At 44.1% G+C, this 22150-nt stretch overlaps 2 protein-coding genes across 4 annotated transcripts in view; one reads left to right on the top strand and one right to left on the bottom strand.

Moving 5' to 3' along the window:
* KLHDC1 (kelch domain containing 1) overlaps window positions 1-22150 on the top strand; it is an 83332-nt gene that overhangs the window by 4490 nt on the left and 56692 nt on the right. The window lies entirely within an intron of this gene.
* Window positions 2501-22150, bottom strand: part of POLE2 (DNA polymerase epsilon 2, accessory subunit) — a 44442-nt gene continuing 24792 nt past the window's right edge. For all 3 annotated transcript variants that reach the window (XM_084792508.1, XM_084792507.1, XM_084792509.1), the window contains 13 exons: window positions 19037-19120; window positions 18422-18478; window positions 17776-17824; window positions 16907-16979; window positions 15146-15318; window positions 14438-14527; window positions 14056-14110; window positions 12991-13050; window positions 12816-12893; window positions 11166-11274; window positions 8809-8985; window positions 4855-4922; window positions 2501-2621 (listed from right to left, as the gene is read on the bottom strand). In XM_084792508.1, the coding sequence (XP_084648634.1) occupies window positions 2603-2621; window positions 4855-4922; window positions 8809-8985; window positions 11166-11274; window positions 12816-12893; window positions 12991-13050; window positions 14056-14110; window positions 14438-14527; window positions 15146-15318; window positions 16907-16979; window positions 17776-17824; window positions 18422-18478; window positions 19037-19120 (1092 nt within the window). In that variant the 3' untranslated portion in view covers window positions 2501-2602. The remainder of the gene's footprint in view (window positions 2622-4854; window positions 4923-8808; window positions 8986-11165; window positions 11275-12815; window positions 12894-12990; window positions 13051-14055; window positions 14111-14437; window positions 14528-15145; window positions 15319-16906; window positions 16980-17775; window positions 17825-18421; window positions 18479-19036; window positions 19121-22150) is intronic.

Raw genomic sequence — 22150 nt, 5'->3', positions numbered from 1 at the left:
GCTCCTGACATAGGTGCCGGAAACTAAGCTCTGGATCCTGTGAGAGCAGCAAGTGCTCTTAACCATGGAACCCTCTCTTCAGCCCTCTAAAGATTACTCCTGATGATGAAATTGCTGGATATAAAAGCATTTTTAAATTTATGCTTATTTGTATTTTCTGGGTTTGCTATGAATTTACTTGGAAGGTTTTTCTGGGGTTTGTTTCAGAACAGGGTCTCACTGTGGCTGTCCTGGAACTTGCTATGTAGTCCAGCTGGCTTCAGAGTCATGGAGAGTCACCAGCCTTTGCTGAGTTGAAAGCATATGCCACCATACCCAGCAGTGATCAAGTTGTAAAACACCCTATCATTTAGTTTTAAAGCTCTGCAACAGCAGTAACTGAAACTGACAGGTCAGTCCTGGGAGGTCTTTCAAGTATGTGAGAGGATCAGTAAATAGCCTCAAGAATTGGTTACCTATTTTAAGTCACTTTTATATACCCAGCCTTCCCTCCCCCCCAAGAGTTTCTCTTGTTGTCCTGGCCTCTTTGTAGACTAGGCTGGCCTTGAACTCACAGAGATCCACCTGCCTCTGCCTCCCCAAGCCGCCTTCCTCCCTTTTAAGGTAGGGTCTAAGTTCCTCTCTTTGCTCTTCTATCTTGACTTCATACTCCCAAACCCTAGTTTTTGTTCATTGTAAATTACTGTCTTTGGTTATTGTTTTAGCATCACAAAAAAGTGAAACACACAATTCAAAGTAAACTATGGGACTTGTGGTATATCGCAGTGGTAGAATGGTTGCCGAGCAGTGGGTTGTGGGGCTCTGCTGGGAAGGCCAAAAAGTCTGGCGTATCTGGATAGCTAACTGAGCTGGGTCTGTTACCACAGACTCCCTTTCTCATCCTAAGGAGCACCACATAGCCCTCAGGGAATATTATAGACCCTCCCACTTCCTAATAAGAAACCTGTTCAGCAAGCACCTGGAGATTCCTGGAAGTTCCCCACCATACGCTAAGGAGATCCTGGCCTTCAGGAAATGACTTTTAATTGCACACATAGGATAATTAAGTACTGTGTTCTCCTTATGAAAGGAGCCCATGCTACTGCATGCAAATGAATACTATACCACTATATGTTGATTAAGTATCCTGGTACCCTTAGCCCCAGCAAATCAGACACATTGGTCCACAAACCTCTCCCCACTACCCATGGTTTATAAATAAAGGTTGGCTGGCTTGCTTTCTTGTGCTTGTGCCGTCCCTCCACCATGACTATGAGACTCCATTTATTCTGGGGAAGACTCGCAGCTGGATGCCCAGGGCTTGGCTGTAAAGGCAGCCATGGCACAGCTGCCTTGGCAGTGACTGAAGCCCTTGCAGCTAGCTTGGTGCCAACCATGAGCCTGCCTTCTGGATGGCTTCAAGCACAGCAACCCCAGAGCTGTAACATTGTATCATCACCCCAGAGCTGTAACATTGTATCATCACCCCAGAGCTGTAACATTGTATCATCAACCCAGAGCTGTAACCTTGTATCATCACCCCAGAGCTGTAACATTGTATCGTCATGGGCTTGTGGGGCTCCCGTTGCCATCTGACACCAGCAGTTTGATTCTGAAAGAGCTAAACTGCAGTAACATTCTGTGGGCAACTCCACACTCCGGTCTAGTGCGCAGGCCTTGCCCTAAAGTGCTCTAGTCATTCCTGAGAAATGAGGGGAGGGGGGGAGGGTTGGCTTTGGCTTTGAACTCAAGGTTTTTCCATTCTCTGGAAGTAAGCAGCACCTGGCCTGGCCCTTCAGAAGAAGAACCAGGCCCCACCAGATACGGAATGAGAGTGAGTGAGGTACTGAGTTTGATTCTCAGCATAGCAAAAACCTTATATTTTGTAAATTTTAAAAATACAGGATAGCCAGTCTCAATGGCACAAGCCTGTAAGCCCAGCACTCAGGGGGCAGAGGCAGTATGAGCTCTGTGAGTTCAAGGCCAGCCTGGTCTACAGTGTGAGTCCAGTGCAGCCAAGGCTACACAGAGAAACCCTATCTCAAAGAACAAGTGGAGACTATGGGAATAGCTGCCTGTGGTGGCGCACACCTTTAATCCCAGCACTGGGGAGGCAGAGGCAGACGGATCTCTGAATTTGGTCTACAGAGTAGGTTCCAGGACAGCCAGGGTTACAGAGAAAAACCCTGCCTTGAAAAACCAAATAAGTAAATAAACAAACCCTATGGAAATGATAGTTAAAATCTTCCATTGCCAAAAGACAATTATAGGTAATTATGTAGTAAATACCAATACTCCAAAACAGATTCTTCTCAACTTTATAATAAGTTTTGTGAATAAACAATTCAAAAACCTGTTAATATATTATTAGAGTTATGGTTTCAATAGCCCAAGTTTAAAACAGTTCTGAAATTTTAATAGTTCTTAAACATATCTGCATATTTCTGAGACTGCAGAATAAATATTTTCTCTATAAAACTTTCTCAAGTGTAATGTACTACCAAATTTTGATAAAATACAATTTGTGCAGAACACTAGGGTTTACCATAACTTTATTACAATTTAATATACAAATTACACAAGATAAAAATAATAAAATTCAATTCACGTATTCTCATCAGTCTCAAAAGCCCTGCAGTTTGCTGAAATATAAAAATAAAATAAAGATAAACATTAATTTATTGCTCATTTCTTAATACTTAGTTGTGTATTTAAAGACAGGTTAATCAGTACATTAACATTGTTTCAAATTCAAGAGGAAACACTAAAAATATGTCTAATACCCAGCTTGTTCTCCTAAAGGGATATATCTTCTTTTTTTTTTTTTTTAAAGATTGGTTTATTATTATGTATACAGTATACCTGCAGGCCTGAAGAGGGCATCAGATCACGCTATTGATGGTTATGAGCCACCATGTGGTTGTTGGAAATTAAACTCAGGACCTCCAGAAGCGCAGTCAGTGCTCTTAACTGCTGAACCATCTTTCCAGCCCCCCAGGGTCAATCTATATAAAGGCAGTCCCATAAAAAAAGGAAGAACTGAGACAGGCATGGTGGTGCATACCATTATTGCCAGCACTTGGGTAGCAGAGGCAGGCGGGTCGATGTGAGTTCGAGGCCAGCCTGGTCTACAAAGCAAATCTAGGACAGCCAAGGCTGCACAGAGAAACCCTGTTGAGGAGAAAAAGGAAAAAAAAAAAACCTGCTGCAAGCTGAGGCCAGCCTGGGCTACACAGTGAGTTAAGTTCTAAGCCAGCCAAGCATGGCTCAAACAAACACATAAGAAATCAAAGTTGAGGGCCGGGCGTGGTGGCACACGCCTTTAATCCCAGCATTCGGGAGGCAGAGGCTGGCGGATCGCTGTGAGTTCGAGGCCAGCCTGGTTTACAAAGTGAGTCCAGGATGGCTAAGGCTACACAGAGAAACCCTGTCTCGAAAAAAAAAAAAAAAAAAAAAGAAAAGAAAAGAAATGAAAGTTGAGTGTGATGTGACACACTCAAAATTCCAACATTTCAGAGGCTTAAGTACAACTGCAAGTTCAGGCCAGCCTGTGCAACCCTAAAAAAAACAAGGGGTGGCAATATAGCTAAATGGCAAAATGCTCACCTAGTATGTCCAAGACTATGAGTTTAATCTATAGCAGGATAAAATGGGGGAAGGGGAGGTGTTAGGCTTTAAAATTATGTACTCTGGAGAGACGGCTCAGAGGTTAAAAGCACTGCCTGCTCTTCCAAAGGTCCTGAGTTCAATTCCCAGCAACTACCTAGTGGCTCACAACCATCTATTAGATCTGGTGTCCTCTTCTGGCATGCAGGTATATATGTAGGTAAAACGCTGTATACTTAATAAATAAATCTTTTTTTAAAAAATGTGTACTCCAGCCAGGCAGTGACTGTGCACACCTTTAATCCCAGCACCTGGGAGGCAGAGGCAGACATTTTGGAGTTTCAAAGCCAGCCTGGGCTACACAGAAACCCTGTCTAGAAAACCCTTTGTAAAAATATACTCCAAGGCAGAGGCAGGTGGATTGCTGTGAGCTTGAGGCCAGCTTGGTCTACAAAGAGTCAAAGACAGTCAAGGTTACACAGAGAAACCCTTGTCTCAAAAAACATATTCCAAAAGTTGGGTACAGTTGCACATACCTTTAATCTCAGCTATACAGTGAGACGCTTTCTCCCTTTCCCCTTCCTCCCTCTTGGTTTTTTGAGTCAGGGTTTCTCTATGTAGCCATAGCTGCCCTGGAACTTTCTCTGTAGACCAGGCTGGCCTCTGCCTCCCAAGTGATGGGATTAAAGGCAAGCCACCACCACCTGGCTGTGAGACCCTTTCTTCAGGGGGAAAAAAAGTAGCTTGGAAGTTGGAGAGATAGCTTAAAACATCTGATTGTTCTAGCACAGGACCAGAGTTCAGTTCCCAGCTCCCACATCAGGCAGCACACAGCTGCCTGTAACTCCAGCTCCACAGGAGCTTTGATGCCCTCTTCTGGCCTCACTCTCAGCAGTGATTGATCATCTTGTTCCTTCCTAAGACCTTTGAACTCCATCACTACACATCTGACTTCTCTCCAGTTTGTGGCCAGCTCACCTACGCTTTGAGAAAGAGCCATGTGGAGGGCAGGACTGGCCTATGAAGCGTCCTGAGGTGTCCACCTTTGTGGGAACAAGCCCACCACACAGCCAGCCCGAGAATGCACTGAAAAAGTTCCTCTCATGAGAAACACTCCAACCAAAACCTTACATGACTACCATTCAGTCCAACTCATCCCCAGTCAGCCTCTGCAGACATACAAGGAAAATCTAAACATACCTCCCAAATGTGACTGTCAGCAACAGGAAACTGAGAGAAAGCCCCTGCTGGTTTTGTGGGCACGCTTACCTGTCTTCTACTGTCTTACTCGAAGGGTAAAAAACTTTGAACGCAAATCCACTTCTTGGAAAAGAGCCCTTTGGAGACAAAAATGTAAGTGACTGATGTGTATAAAATAAACCCTATTTTTAGAATCACAGTTTTGTTTGTTTTGTTTTTTGATAGAGTTTCACTGACTAGCTCTGGCTGTCCTGGAAATAGCTCTGTAGACCAGGCTGACCTCAAACTCACAAAGATCCACCTGCCTCCTGTCTCAGGTGTGCACCACCATAGGTCTCAAAGAATCACATTTCTTAGTCATGACTTAAAAATTACAAAATGTAGCCAGGCCTGCTACCGTTCACCTGTAATCCCAGCACTCAGGGAGGCAAAGGCAGGTGGATCTCTGTTGAGTTTGAGGCCAGCCTGGTCTCCAAAGCGAGTTCAGGACTGTCAAGGCTACACAGAGCCTGTCTTAGGGAAAAAAAAAAAAAAAAAAAGAACCAAAACCAAATGTGACTATAAAATAGAGTGGGCATTAACATGTTCTTTACTGTTGGGATGACCCACGAACACTGTATTTACTGCCTATGAGAAAGTATGCTCCAGTGTTCTCAAGTGTTAATTAAGCTGGTGCCACACTACCAGGATATGTGAAGGTTGTTTCAACAGCCTGAAAAAGAAAAAGCAAGCTGCTACATTCATGTAGGCCCCAAAGCCAACTGGTTCAGTCAAAGTGTGCCCTTTTGCATAATGAAGAGCTGGTGGCTTAGAGCTGGGCAGAAAGACCAGCCAGAGAGAGAAGCAGACAGACAGAGGAGGAAGACAGGACAGAGCCAGGAAGTAGGCAGTGAGAACCACATGGAAAGATGCAATGGCAGAGAACTCAAGTTACAGGTTAGCTGACAGACCGCCCTAGCACACGGCCAAAGCCTTCATTATAGAGATGTCGCCCTGTCTTACTAATTAAACCTCAAGCGGGATCCCTGAAAGCTTTACAGCACTACAGAGAAGGTTACTATAAAATGTGCCAAACCAGCAGCCTTGTAAGTTGACCAGCACATGTCACTGGAAATACGTTGGCATGGCTCTACTCAGTGTGGGAATATGTAGTATTGTAAGATACTAAATGTGTAGAAGTCAAACCTCATACTCAAGAAGGCTTCCCTGCCATTCCCTCCAGTGGCAAGTTGACAGACGTCCAGTGTGCACCCAGCACTATGGACCAAGAACTACATGTGATTGTCTCTGATGAAACTATGTTACTGCAGACTCCGCTTTTCAGTCTGTCTGAAGCCCCGATTCAGTGCCTGGCCCACAGCAAGTACTCAGCACTGTAAGTACCAAGAAGAGATAAAGAAAAATGGGGCTGGAAAGATGGCTCAGCACTTAAGCACACACACTGCTCTTCTCAGCACCCACCCATTCTCAGGTGACCCAGAATCACTCTACTCCAGGAGCATCCGGCACCGTGGCCTCTGTGGGCATCTCCACTCGTGTGCGTGTACCCATACACAGACACACACATATGACTTCAAAAATAATAAGAATCATCTATAAAAAGAAAAGAGCCGGGCGTGGTGGCGCACACCTGTAATCCCAGTACTCAGGAGGCAGATTGAGCTCTGTGAGTTCAAGACCAGCCTGGCCTACACAGTGAGTCCAGGACAGCCAGGGCTGTTACACAGAGAAACCCTGCCTCAAAAAGCCAAAATAAACAAATAAGTAAAAAGAAAAGAAAAAAAAAAGTAATATCAAAACGAAGTTTTGAACCTGCTCAAAAGGTATGAGTAAGGTAAAAGGGAGAACGCGGGTATAGGAGGGGGCCTGTCGCCACTTCAGGATCAAAGATTGGAAACCCATTGCCAAGTTGAATTTTAATATAGCATCAACTAAGAAAACGCCCAAAGATATAACAAATATCTAAAGAGAACACTCAATGAGGAAACAGCCTCATTTTGGAGGGATATTTGAATGTAATAAAGACTGAGGGGGGCTGGAGAGATGGCTCAGAGGTTAAGAGCACCGCCTGCTCCTCCAGAGGTCCTGAGTTCAATCCCAGCAACCACATGGTGGCTCACAACCATCTGTAATGTGATCTCACACCCTCTTCTGCAGATAAAGCACTCATATGCAATAAATAAAATAAATTAAAAAAAAAAAAAGACTGAGGGAATGGGGGGGACGGCTCAGCTGTTCAGCGCACTTGGCGGCTCTGACAGAGGACCCAGGTTCAGTTCCCAGCCCCTGTGTGACAGCTCACAATCACCCCTAACTCCAGTTGTGGGGAATCTAACGCCCTTTTCTGACACCTTTAGTCACAAGACATGCACATGATGCACACGCAGGCACAGAAACAAAACATTCATACACAAATAAATCTTAAAAGAAAAAAAAGTAGAACACAAAGTTCATGCAATAAGCCAACTGAGCTAAGTATCCTGATCCTTAGAGAATTATTCTCAACCAGGGTGGGGATGCAGGGTTGCTTCTGAGCTTCCTGCAGAGCTCACGAAAGCCCCCCAATACGAAAGTGCCAAGGCTGATGATGTGTAGATGAAACCACACTAAATATTTGACAAAGTAACAACCAATCCAAGCCTTACCACTTCTAGATATGGCAGAAAGTTTTAAATTTTAAAATTCATAAGAAGCAGCATGCAGACTAAAACTCGTTAGTGAGGCCAGGTGTGGTAACCCCAGCACTCAGGAGGCAAGCAGATCTCTGGGTTCAAGGCCAGCCTGGTCTACATAGAGTTCCAGGGTCTACATGAGATCCTGCCAATAGATAGATAGATAGACAGACAGACAGACAGACAGACAGACAGACAGATAGACAGACAGACAGACAGACAGACAGACAGATAGATAGATGATAGATAGGTATAGATATCACTAGTAAAGAAAATGTATTTTGGCCAGGCAGTGGCGGTACATGCATTTAATCCCAGCACTGCAAAGACAGGCATATCTCTGTGAGCTCAAGGCCAGTGTGGCATACAGAGTGAGTTCCAGAAGAGCCAGGGCTACATAAAGAAACTTTACCTCAAAAAACAAAAGGAAATATTTTGTTTGATACAAACTGTGCTTATATAATTACTTGTGTAGTATATATTTCCCAAGTCCTAAAGTCAATCATGTTTCCAGATACTAAAGCAAGGTGAACATTGTAGAGTAGTTTCAAGGTTCTAGATAAAAATCAATGAAATTTCATTTATCGCGTTTGGATTGTGGACATTTAGGCAGTTTCTACAAGTCTCAGTTCACAAAAGACAAGCACCATCAACAAGGTCAAAGAAAGTTAAAGGCCCTGACAGCAATTCCCAAACAGGGATTGTACAGTATGTGTGACTTTGCTACTTTGAAAAGGAAAAACACTCATCTGGTTTTATGTTTTGATCTAGCTATTTTAAAATTTTCTTCTAGCCGGGCATGGTGGTGCATGCCTTTAATCTCAGCACTCAGGAGGTAGAGGCAGGTGGATCTCTGTGAGTACAAGGCCAGCCTGGTCTACAAAGTGAGACCAGGATAGCCAGGGTTACACAGAGAAACCCAGTCTCAAAAAACCACACACACAATTTTTTTCTTCTATTTATACCAAATTACACCAATGTTTGGCTAACTGTATTTTATTGCAATAATGATTTTATTCTCTATATAAAGTCAAAAATGTGCTATAGGGTGCAAGGTGGCTCAACAGGTAAGGTACTTGCTGCTGAGCCTGATCACCCAAGTTCCATCTTAGGGACCTACATGGTAGAAGAGAGAAAACTGACTCTCACCATGGTATACACCCTCCCCCCAAGACACACACATGCAAACACTGTGCTATACTCCTGACTCTCACCGTGGTACACACCCTCCCCAGACACACACATGCAAACACTGTGCTATACTCCTGACTCTCACCGTGGTACACCCCCCCCCCCAGACACACACATGCAAACACTGTGCTATACTCTTGACCGTCCACAGCATCCTTACAGGGTTTATGCAGAGGCACTCAGTGTTGGTCACGGTGAAAGGATCATACTTGTCGGCAATGACCAGCACATCAGGCACGGGGTACACTCTCAAAGTGTAATCATATGCCCAGTAGACGGGGCAGACATAAAGAGGGAGCGGAGTCAGGTGTCCCTGCGATAAGATAGTCTTTACGAACTACAAGAGAACACAAAGCAAAGCATCGTCTGTGAAGGTAAGAACAGTGACACAAGTAGTTTAAATGGTTAAATTCCATGAAGACTTAGAATATTTACAAATCAAAGACGCTTTGAATCACAGAACGTCAATAAACATTGCTCTCAATAAACATTGCTCTTAGAAGTTAACACACATTTTAAGGGGGAAATCTAAGCTTTCCTTTATATCATTTATCATAACAATGACCGTCCCTTTAGTCATTTTGAATCAGCTGTACATATAATAAGCTCATTTACTAATTCAGCTCATTAAAAAAAAAAAAGCGCCCAGGTGTGGTACTCTGTACTCCCACCAATCAGGAGGCCAAGGCAGGAGTATTCCTATGAATCAGAGGTCAGCCTAGGCTACAGTGTGAGGCCTTGTCTCAAAAAATGTAAAACAATAATAAAAACAATTTGATAGTGCTGGGCATGATAGCACAGGCCTATTTTCCCAGCTACAGAGGGGACAAGAACAAGAGGATAGTTTGAGCCTATGAGTTTGGGCCAGCCTGAGTAACTCAGTAAGAGCCATCTCTTTAAAAAAAAAAAAAAAAAAAAAAAAACCTCACAAGAACAATGTCACAGGGCTGGTAGGATTGCTCAGTGAGTACAGAGTTTGCCACTCCACAATGTAAGCCTGGTGACCTGAGTGGGGTCCACTACCCATAGAAGGTGGAAACATAAAAAACAACTGGTTTCACAAAGCTCTTCTCTGGCTTCCACATGTGCATCATGGCCTGTGAATATTCCTTCTCACCCACACCATATATACACAAAACTGAAAATAAAAATAACACCATCAGCAGAGTGGTGGCACATGTTTTTAGTCCCAGCACTCAGAAGGCAGAGGCAAACGGATATCTATGAGTTCAAGGCCAGCCTGGTCTATAGAGTAAGTTCCAAGAGGCCAGGGTACACAGAGAAACCTTGTCTCAAAGAAACAGAAACAAAAAAAACTTCTTATAGTGTAAGTCATGAGACAGTAGCCAACCATACTAGGCTATGGAGTGAGATTATTTTTAAAAACCCAAAACAACATCAACAAAAACAAACCAAAGAACGCAAACAGGGTCTCTCTGTGTAACAGCCCTGGCTAGCCTAGACTCACTTTGTAGACCAGGCTGGCCTCGAACTCACAGAGATCTGACTGCCTCTGCCTCCCGAGTGCTGGGATTAAAGGCGTGCGCCACCACACTCGCCCCAAAAACTTTATCACAAAGAATGAAAGTGATTTACTTCAGTTCCATGCCTCTCAATGACAACTGTATATTTGGGAAATTTGAATTTACAAGATAAACACTCTATGTCCTCCTGATGTGGACACACCATATGAAATATATAATAAACACGAGAATTATGAACACCTTATAAAATATACTTTGAAATAAAATCTAAGAGTTTTAAGGGGAAATGAGAAGCTTCAAACCAAGTCCCTGCTTGATCTGCCTTCTAACCCTGTTCTTTAGGTTTTTCAGCACACAGCCACAAAGACTGACATGCAAACAAGACTCGGTTACTACCTTACACCACAGGAAACATCAACATACAAGGGCAAAGTAGCTTAACAAAGTTCATAGACTGCAACATTTGAAATAGTTAAATAAAAGCAAAACAACAACAAAAAAAACCACAAAAGCGTAAGAGATGACTCAGTGGTGAAGCTAGCATGGTTCGGTCTAGAGGAACCGAGTTCAGATCCCAGCTTGCCGACACCTCGAACTCAGCTCCAAGGGACCCAATGCCCTCTTCTGGTTTGCAGGGGCTTACATAAACATGTGCACATAAGCCACAAACACACACACACACACACACACACACACACACACACACACACACACACACACATCAAATAAATAAATAAATAAATAAATAAATAAATCTTTTAAAACAAGACCAAGGGCTGAAGAACTCGCTCAGTGGTTACGAGCACTTGTGGCTCTTGCTCAGGATCCAGGTTAGATTCCCAGCAGCTACATGGAAGCTCAGAGTCGTCAGTAATTCCAGTCCCAAGGGATCCCATGCCCGCTTCTAACATCCACAGGCATCAGATACACACATGGTGCACATACATACATGCACATAGTACACCCATAAACACAAATTAATAAAATAAATGAATATAAAACAAGAGGTAGCTTATCAAAGAAGATTACTTACATGGGTAGGAATATCCAAACTGCTACTAGGAAAACGGACACAGTTTCTACACATTTTATTCACTAAGTCTTCACGAAAGATAATAATTTCTTGTGTACAATACTGAATTCTGAAATAAAGCAGTAGTTGAATATTTTACTTCCTCAGGAAAAAAATAGATAATTTTAAAGGCAAAAATCCTTATAATATTAATGAACTCTCACTGTACTTCTCAATGGTCACCATAGTGTTCCCCAATCCAGTTATTTACTGAGCTACTAGTGCGCTCGCTCTCTCTCTCTCTCTCTCTCTCTCTCTCTCTCTCTCTCTCTCTCTCTCTCTCATGTGTGTGTATGTATGTGTGGTGTGTGTATGTGTTTGTGTGTGTGTGGTGTATGCGTGTGTGTGTGTGTGTGTGTGTGTGTGTGTGTGTGTGTGTGTGTCTGAACCAAGCCCTTTACATTTCCTGTGACAGCACTCTTCCACTGAGCTGTGCTCCCAGACCTTTACTCTTAATCTGTGCCCAACATTTTGCAAATGATAAGTGAACAGAACAGAAGAAAAATATATGCACTTTACATTCCGATGGGGGAGGAGGGCAGACAAACTAAACAGGCACGGTAATGATGTAGGCTGAAAAACAGAGAAAGGTAAGGAGGGTACAGAAGACTAGGGCATGAATTCTGGACTGGAGCAGGGAAGGCTCTGCAGGCAGGGAAGGCTCCGCAGGCAGGGAAGGCTCCGCAGGCAGGGAAGGCTCTGCAGGCAGGGAAGGCTCTGCAGGCAGGGAAGGCTCTGCAGGCAGGGAAGGCTCTGCAGGCAGGGAAGGCTCTGCAGGCAGGGAAGGCTCTGCAGGCAGGGAAGGCTCTGCAGGCAGGGAAGGCTCTGCAGGCATAGTGACCTGCACACAGGCTTGTGGACCAGCAGCTCAGATATCTGGAAGACGGGAACTGAAGTGGAAGAGGCAAGCACGGGACTGAAGACTGGAGCACGCCTTGCACGCCTGGGGCAGAGACCGGTGTGGAGGGTGTGGAGGAAGTAACTGGGGAGAGGAAATCTAAGTAGGAACAGGGCACACCATGCAGGCAGGGCATGGCTACCACTGCAAGGATACGGGCTGGTACTAATGACACGAGAGAGCCTATCTTTCAAGACAGGAGGATAGCATGACATGCTCTGTCGTGTGAAGGACAGACTCCACAGGGGAAGGAACAGAAGCTGGGGACCAGTTTAGAGGCTGTTGATCCAGACTAGAGGAGACGGAGGGTCACAGAGGCGAGAGGCGATCAGATTCCGCATGTATTTTGAAGGTGACAGGGCTGCGTGTAAGGAAACCTCTGCAGTTATGGCCTGGGCGACTGGGAAGACACAGGTGGCGTGATGTGAGATGGGGGAGCGTGGGGCGCGCATTCATCTACGGGACATCTGGACCCACAAGTACAAGATTCATGAGAAAGCTGGCGATACCGTTGCCGACAGAGACTGTAAATTCACTACTGGTTAAGTATTTGAATATAGTTAAAATATTTTTCAAAGCTTGAGGAATCTAAAAATCAAAGTTTCTTTTTAGATCTACCCTATAGCAGCCAAATTTCAGAAGCAAATCAGAAGAATACTTTTTAAATGAAAGGAGAGAAGTTTAACCCAAATTGCTCCTTTTGACCTACTTACCTGCAAGGGTTGGTAGTGAAGACGGAAAACGGTACCCTTTGTCTGAACTCCTCAGTGATGCTCTCAGCAAGTGGTGGCCTAGGAACACAACGTGATGTAGGATGTATTTATAAATTGTACACAATTCTCTTGACTGTCAAGAAGATGGTGAAAAAAGATTGTGAACAAAGATTACCTTGGTAAGATGGAACCAAATCCAGGATCCTCCGGGCCCGGCACAAAGACAAAGCGGCTACTGCATAAAAATTCAATACTAGCCATTAAAAACAATGATGTGCCATCCTTGCCAGGGACTGAGCCACAGGGGGAGGGGCTGGGTTGTGGGTTTGTGTGTGTGTGTGTGTGTGTGTGTGTGTGTGTGTGTGTGTGTGTGTAGAGGTCTTGCTATACAGTCTAGGCTGGCCTTTAATCTGCAACCGTCTTCTCTCGGTCCCTCAGTACTGGAGTGCCACTATGCCTATCTACATTTTATTTTTATTTTATGCATTATTATCAACTGCTAAAAAGTCTCCAGTTCAAAACTATCTATTAGTAATCATGTGGTGACCAGTGTTCTGCATCTGCACCATCCAGTCTCTGAGTATACTTTAACTGTACCTAGTGTGGCTAACACATTCAATCTCGTTTAATTTTATATGTGTGTGTCTGCTCTCTGTGTGCGCACATGTATGGGGCTGTGTCTGCCTATTATGGCCCATATGTGGAATTCAGAGACTATCTTGTGTGAATTGGTTTTCTCCTTCATGTGGGTGTCAGGAATCAAACTCAGTAATCAGGCTTGGAGACAAGCACTTGTACCCACTGAGTCGGCCTGCTGGCCAGAGGCACGTGAGGCCAATGGCGATCATACTAAAGGTCCACCTCCAGACATGTAATGTCACCAAAAACTATGTATAAAATTGTCACTCTCCCTTCCAAATTTTGTTTCACTATAAATCCAGAGAGTAGTGTAATACATGAGGATTTTATCCTGGGCTTTTAACACTCTCAGGTTTTCTTTACAATCTTTATATCAAGATTCATTCTGGAAAAAAAAAAAACATAAACTGTTTTTTATTTTAAAAAAAGTAATCCCACCACTTGGGAGGCAGAGGCAGGCAGATCGCTGTGAGTTCAAAGCCAGCCTGGTCTACAAAACCAAGTCCAGGAGAGCCAAGGCTATACAGAGAAACCCTGTCTCGAAAAACCTAAAAATAAATAAATAAATAAATAACAATAAAGTAGCCATAGAGATCTTTACCTTTGGTGGATACTTGGGTATTCACATATTATGTCTGCCAAAGATTTTAGGGAATCTGAAAATTATGAAATATATTTAATTTAATTTGTTTACGTCCATAAAGTTACAACTGATTAGATCTCTTGAGTAAAATTAAAATATTACACTTAACTTATCAATATAGTTTATGCAAATATAGAAACACTCTTAATTATTTTTGCTTCTTGTTTTTAAGACAGGGTTTCTCTGTGTAGCCATGGCTATCCTGGAACTTACTGCGTAGACCAGGCTGGCCTCAAACTCACAGAGATCCACCTGCCTGTGCCTCCCTAGTGCTGGGACTAAAGACGTGAGCCACCACCGCTTGACTTATAAGCACTCTTATTAATAAGATCCCCAATACCTTTCAAAGCCTGGACTTGATTTTTTCCATATGGTGCAGATGAAAAATTACCACACAGAATAAAGCAGGTTGGAGGTGCCGGTGAGTAACCTAGAGAACAAAAGAACATCACTTTTCAAGGCTGAAATTTTTGTTTTGCTTATTTATTAATTAACTAATTTTTTTAAACAAAGATTTATTTATTATATATACAGTGTTCTGTCTGCATGCACACCTGCACACCAGAAGATGGCATGAGATCACATTATAGATGGTTGTGAGCCACCATGTGGTTGCTGGGAATTGAACTCAGGACCTCTGAAAGAGCAGTCAGTGCTCTTAACCACTGAGCCATCTCTCCAGTCCCTTAATTAATTTTTATTTATTTATTTATTTATTTATTTAAGTATGTTTGAGACAGGATCTCAGTATGTAGCCCTAGCTGGCCTGGAATTCATAGAGATCCACCTGCCTCTGCCTTCCACATGATGGGATTAAAGGCGTGTATCAGCAGGTCTGGCTGGCTCTAACTGTGAAAGCTTTGGTTTTGTTTTTTAAAACAAGGTCTCCCTATGCTACCCTGACTGACCTCTAATCACGGCTCAATTAAATCCCCTGCCGCGGGGCCCACAGAGGCCCTCAGCCACAAATGCACGGCAAACATTGAGGTTCAGAACACACTCCCGCAGAACAGTTCAAGAAAGAAAAGCGAAATATAATAAAATGTACCAGAAAACATTATGTGCAGCTTCTCCAACACTTGCACTTGGTCCAACCAAACATCAGACACAAGCACAAACATGGCGTCCTTGTTCTCATCCTCCAGCTGTCTGAGTTTTGCAGAAGTCTTCACTGATGCATTAGAAGGGCCTCCAAAGAAATTAGTATTTCCATAGTACGCCCTATGTAATTATAACACAATTACCTCCTATACCATGTTGTGTTCACCGAGAAAGTAAAAATGTGCCAGATACAACAATCGTGCAACGACATGGTATACCAGAGACGAAATATGCCTGGTAGTTATCTAAAACACGCACACATGAAAGCAGGTTGTAAAGGAATACCCAGCATGCATGCTTGGCAAGCTGTTCCCCAGAGCACAGCAGCCACTTCCACTTTAATCAACCAGATCAGCTGTGACTAACCCACAGGAGACTGTCAAGAGCCCCTCAACAGGGCTGGGCCTACTGGCCGTCTTCAGGAACGAGAGGATGGGGCCAGCTAATGGAACCTCACTGGAGATTCCAGCTACTCTGCTCACTGCCGTATGTTATCCTGTCTCAGTTACAGTCTTGGGAGGTGCCAGCACATACAGGAGGTGTAAGGTTCGGTGGGGAGAGCCGGGGAGAACAGGCTCCATCTATGCTATAATGGGGAAGTCGTCATCCATAATGGGCTGAGAGTTTCCAAAGATGCAATACTCTTAGGGTCCCCTGTGGTCCTGTCAGCTCAACAAAACCACTGTCCCACCAAGCAGATGTGAGTAGAACTGTTACTTGGGTCTGTCACTGATGCCCTATCTGGGGTGAATAGACGTTTGTTCAAGTCTCCTCAGGAAAGGTTAAAGCGACAGTATACTTCAGCACCAAAGAAGCAATTTATGTCTCGCCTTACTAGCTCCCCTATCGGGCCCCAGGCTGGAGCTACTTGCAACCTCTCCTTCTGCATGAAACAAGAGGGCAGTGTTACCTCTACCTCAGCTGGGGCCATGAATGCCTGGCAACTCAAAAGATTCATTGTTCTGTGCAAAACCACTGAGCCACAGCGCTGCACGTTTACAGAGATCTGAACCAGACTCCATAAGTAACGAGAACCTACCATTTATACACACAGGTAACACGGAGCACAGGCTCATTAAATTCATTTTTCCTTTTATGCCTTTGCCATGTTTTTCTTTTCACTTTAAAATGTTTATTTAAGAGCGCGTGTATATATGTGTGAATGTATGTCACGTTTATGAGCATTTGTGTGTGTAAATGTGCATCACATCTCTTGGAACTACAGCAGGCAGGTTTTCATTGCTTTTTTTGTTTTTTGTTTTTGTTTTGTTTTGTTTTTCAAGACAGGGTTTCTCTGTGTAGCCTTGGCTGTCCTAGACTTGCTTTGTAGACCTCTAACTCACAGAGATCTACTTGCCTCTGCCTCCCTGATCGCTGGGATTAAAGGCGTGCAACACCACATCCAACACTTTTTTAAAATATATATTTGGTGTTTGGCCTACATGAACGTCTGTATAAAGAAGTCAGATCTATTGGAACTTGAATTACAGACAGTTGTGAGCCGCCATGCAGTGTTGGGAATTGAACCCAGGTCCTCTGGAAGAGCAGCCAGTGCTCTTAACCGCTGAGCCATCTCTCCAGCCCCTCTTTGCTTTTTTAAAAATCTTGACACAAAGCCTGATACCTGGTAGTGACTGAGATAAACAGTGCTCTGGTCACTAATGCCAGCATACAAATTCCTGTGGAGTCAAAATCAATGCCTTAATACCTGGTGGTGCTAGAAGGCTCGGTGGGTGGAAATCCAAAGGCATTGACATGAAACACTTGATCTTCAAACCAACCTAAACGCCAAAGAAACAAGCCAGGTAACAAGTCACTTTAATCTGCTCACTTATCCATTAAAAAAAAAAAAAAAAAGATTGACTTATTTATTATGTATAGTGCTCTGCCTGCGTGTACACCTGCAGGCCAGAAGAGGGCACCAGATCTCATTATAGATGGTCACGAACCACCACGTGGTTGCTAGGAATTGACCTCAGGACCTCTGGAAGAGCAGGCAGTGTTCTTAACCTCTGAGCCATCTCTCCAGCCCCAGTTATCTATTTTTGAAAAGACAAATTCCTGTCACATAAAGCAATGAATTAAACTACAGGAATCACCAATCTTACTGACCTCTCCAACTCCAGAGGCATGGACAGTCTGAATTCTATAAGGAAAATGTTAAACAAGTGCACCCCACCCCGATGACTCATATTTTAGGGTGGAGTGGGGTGCCGGGGCATTCATAACACACGCTGGAGTACATAGAGAGCGGTTACACAGACGGGAGATGAGTGTGTGACCCTATATGAAGTCCAATTGAGTTTTTGGGTTTTATGAGCACAGTTCACCCATCAGTGTGCACACCATGGTTTTAGGGACACATACATCGTGCAGCTGTCTCCACTGTTAATGTCAAGGCATTTTCCTCAGCCCTGAAAGCTTCCTAATAGCCTGTTTCTTACCAGTCACCTTCTCAGCATGCCAAGGTCACATTCTCATTTTGAATGTCCTCTGGAATTACATCGTAAGGTGTCCTCCCCAAATAGGACCAGTTTTGCTGTCAAGCAAGGACATGAACAGGGCGCAGGCTCTTACCTTCAGCCAGGACAAAGCACGCCTCAGTGTATAAGCCACTGTGGAACTGGTAGGGAGCAGATGAGGAAGAATTCAAGTCTATGCTCAAAACACTAATAACATCGGAGCCCCAAGGCGCTTTTAGCTTTGTTGTATTGTTTTAGATTTCTCCTCGGGTTGGTGGGGGGTGGAGGTGGGGGGGGTGGGGGGGTGGGGGGGGGAGAGGGCAGGGGGATGGAATCCTGTTTGTTGTAGGGGAAGGTTGAGACATGTAGCTCAGGCTGGCCTCAAAACTCCTAAAACTCCTGCCTCTGCTTCCCGAGTGCTAGGATTACAAGTGTGCACCCCAATGCCTGCTCCCTAAAGGAACTTCAATAGTAAACTGCACTGTTATGAGCTGCCAGGTCGGTGCTGGGAATTTAACCCAGATCCTAGCGCAGCCAGCGCTCTTAACCATTGAGCCATTTGAGCCATTTCTCCAGCCCCTGCCTCTTCTCCCCCTCCCCCACCTCCAGGGACTCATTAAGTAGCTGGCCTGGAGCTCACTATGCAGACAAGGCTGAACTTAAACTCACAGAGATCCACCTGCCTCCGCCTCCTGAGGGCTGGGATTAAAGGCGTGGCACCACCACACCTGGAGAATTGTTTGTTTGTTTTTTAAGGATATAGCTTTACTAAGGTCCAGCTGTACTGTTCCAGTAGGATCTTCCAGGAAAAACTTCCCCTAAAACAGAATTAAATGAAATGACTGTTACAAATAATTAACATACTACCCAGGGTGACAACAGGATACACCAGAGAGAAGTGGATCTGTAGATATGAGTAATTCCTAATCTACACTTCTAAGTTTATATTTTGGCAACCTCAGACTAACCGCTTACCTGAGACTCACAGACATTAAGCAATGACTGTTGCAGACCACAGGGTGACAAGGAAGGCCCTGGCTGGCTACCATTCGGCCTCACCACACGCCTTCTGCTGAGAGAAATGACCAGTACCTCCAGGGCACCGGGTTGTGGCCAGTAGTTTGCTCATTCAGTCAGTTCAAGCAGAGGTCACTGGGGGTGGGGGTGGGGGATGCTACCCAGAGACCATGCAAATTAACACCTGCACAGTCTTCCCCACTAATGCCACAGAAAACCGGACACAGGTGAATAGGTTAGTTCTGACTGTTTTCTGAGAAGAACGTGTTCCTGTGTTTTCTATGAAAAAGCACTGCCAAAGCCACGCATCACCAACTCAAGTCCGAAAATAAAAACAAAGCATGCCAAACTTAACCTACCTCTTTCAACTGGGTTATCATTCCAAGAACAATCACGTCGCCGACTTTGGTTGTATTGCCCAATAAAGTTTCTATTGTTTTAAGCTAAAATAAAATAGAATAAAAACTTAAAGACTAAAAGCATACTGAAATTTTCTTACAAATAAGTGTTGATTACACATTTTACAACATACAGCTGCTTTACAGTAGAAGGATCAGTCACAAGTTTAGTTGGTGGAGTTTCTTTTGGGTTTGTTTGTTTGTTCGTTCGTTTGTTTGTTTTTCTTTGGTTTTTCAAGACAGGGTCTCTCTGTGTAGCCTTAGCTGTCCTGGACTCGCTTTGTAGACCAGGCTGGGATCACAGCGATCCACCTGCCTCTGCCTCCAGAGTGCTGGGATTAAAGGCGGGCACCACCACGCCCGGCTCACAAGTTTAGTTTTAGCCTACGAAAAGCTAAAATGTCAAGTGTATATGTAATGAACAGAGATGTCACCAAAGAAGACAAGCGGGTCCTTGTGCCTAAGGAGGGAGGAATACTGTGTCTGGGCTAGCCTGGACATCACTGTGTGGTCCAGGCCAGCCTGGGCTACAGACACACAATCTTAAAACACACACCCACACCCAATGAGGAGAATATAATGAATTTAGATGGTTACCAATGACAAAAGCGCCAGGGCATACTATTGTGGATACTAAGTATTTATTGATTTTGTTTTGTTTTGTTTGTAGCCCTATGTAGCTGGCCTGGTACTCCTCGTGCAGTGAGGCTGGTCTTGAACTGGCAACAATCCTCCTGCTCCTGCCTCCCAAGTGCTGGAATCACAGCATATACCATCATGACTTCCATTTGGCTTTTGTTGTTGCTGTTGTTATTTGTTTGTTTTTACACCTGCTTGTTGATGTGTGGGGTAGGAAGCAGGCATCCTCACTGATTACATGGAAGTCAGAGGGCAGCGTGAGGGAGTCCCTCCTCTCCTGAACCACAAGGCTTGTAGTTCAGGCCCTCAGCAGGGCATTTACCTGCTGAGCCATCTTGACAGCCTGATTTTCAGTTATTTTTTTTTCTTCACATTTATATACAGTTGTGTGGCGGAGAGAGAAAGCGTGTGTCGTGTGTGTGTGGGAGTCAGAGGACAATCTGAGGGAGCCTCTCCTTTCACCACGTAGGTCCTACGGGTCAAACTAACATGGGCAGGGTGGCGAAGAACACTTTACCCACGGAGCCATCTTACCAGCCCTGCTTTTATGTTCTGAGATGAGGCTAGGCTCAAACTGTCAACTCTTTAGCTTAGCTCTTTAAGTGGCAGAATTGTAGGTACCATCATGCCTGGCTTCCTTTTACTTATTTGATGCACAGTGCTTAAAAATTAGTAACTTTGGGGGAGCTAGAGAGATTGCTCAGCAATGGGGAATATTTCCCGATCTTGCAGTGGACATGGGTTTGGTTCACAACACTCATATGTGGCAACTCACAACTGCCTGTAACTGCGAGACCTGCTGCCCTGTTCTGGTCTCTGTGGGCGTTGCATACATGTGGTACAAGGGCAAGCAGGCAAATACACACATACATAAATAAGTCTTAAAATTAAAAATGTTAAAGTGTCAAATAATAATTTTTTTCAAAACTTATACCCTAATTTTATTTACTATTTTTAAAAGCTGTTATTTATATTCTCAATCTGATAATTATACTTTATATCAGAAAGTCAGAGCCAGGTGGTGGTGGTACATGCCTTTAATCTCAGCACTCTGGAGGAAGAGACAGGTAGATCTTTGTGAGTTAGAGGCCATCCTGGTCCACAAAGCAATGTCTCAAAAACAAAAAGAAGAAAAGAGAAGCATTAAGAAAGTAACAATTAGGATACCACCTTGTTCTGGTGATACAGCCTTGGCTGGCCTAGAACTTACTATGTTGACCAGGCTAGCCTCAAACTCAGAGATTCCTCGGAGGCGTGAGTTAAAGACTATAAATATTCAGCCTTCTGTATCTATGGATTGTATCCCTGTGGTTTCAACTACTTTTGGCTAAAAAAGTATTTGAAAAAAGAAAAAGTTGTATTTGTACTCATTATAAACAGACCTTTTCTTTTTTAAAGCCACCACCGGGGTCACACTTAGGCGCTCATGCCGGCTGCTCACGTGTTTTACCATGCGCTACATCCAACACCTACATCAACTTTACTCATCATTCATTCGCTCATTCGGTTAACTACACAGATTTTTCTTACTTTCTTTCTTCCTTCCCTTCTTCATTTTTGGAACAGGGTTTCTCTGTGTAGCCCTGCCTGTTCTGGAACTTACTCTACAGCCTTGAACTCATAGAGATCCCGCCTGCCTCTGTGCAGTGCTGGGATTAAAGGCGTGCCCCACCACCACCTGGCTGAACTTCTCAGTCTCGTTACTGTGTTCAAAGGAAGGATTGACATAGCACTTCCACTGTGTACATATTGTAGTGAGCCGGGAGTGACTGGGTATATAGGAGGGTATATAGGTTACATGAGAGACACAGAACGAAACAGGAAGATGGAAAAGAGCGATGCACTATTTAGCCATTTAAGTCTAAAAAGTATTTTGACAAAGAGGAGAAGAAGTATCGCTTCTGGCTCTGGGCACGCAAGCTGGCGTCATGTGTAACACACGTGACACAGACAGACTGAATTAGGGAAAGTGAGTCGGGCCAATTTCCCAAATGACACAAATTGTACTCCGGCACGGTTAAACACCAAAACTGTGAAATATTGTTTTCTCTTTGTGTGCCACCCCTGAACACTGATTTTTGTTGGTTTTGTTTTGTTTAATTTTTTTATTTAATTTTACTGTTTTGGTTTTCTGTTTTTTGACGCACAGTCTCATGCAGCCCAGGCTGGCTTTGGACTCAGTACAGATGTGAGGACAAGTTTAATTCCCCACTCCCCTAAGAGCTGGGACCGGAGGGCCACCCCGCCACACTCTCAAGCATTAGTCTGAACATTACCGGGTACCCCTGATTCAGTCTCTAACAGACCCCGCAGCATAACAAATTCTGGCCTACGTAGGCAGAGAACACTGAGAGGCGGGGCCCCCCAAAATCCATTTAGAGCCTCAGGAGAATGGCGAGGCACAGACAGAAGCAAGGGCCATCTTGTTAAGCAGGG

Source organism: Acomys minous (genome assembly GCF_964271855.1).
Source record: "Acomys minous genome assembly, chromosome: 8".
Taxonomy (NCBI): Eukaryota; Metazoa; Chordata; class Mammalia; order Rodentia; family Muridae; genus Acomys; species Acomys minous.
The sequence above is the reverse complement of the archived record's forward strand: the minus strand, read 5'-3'. Positions and strand labels throughout refer to the sequence as shown.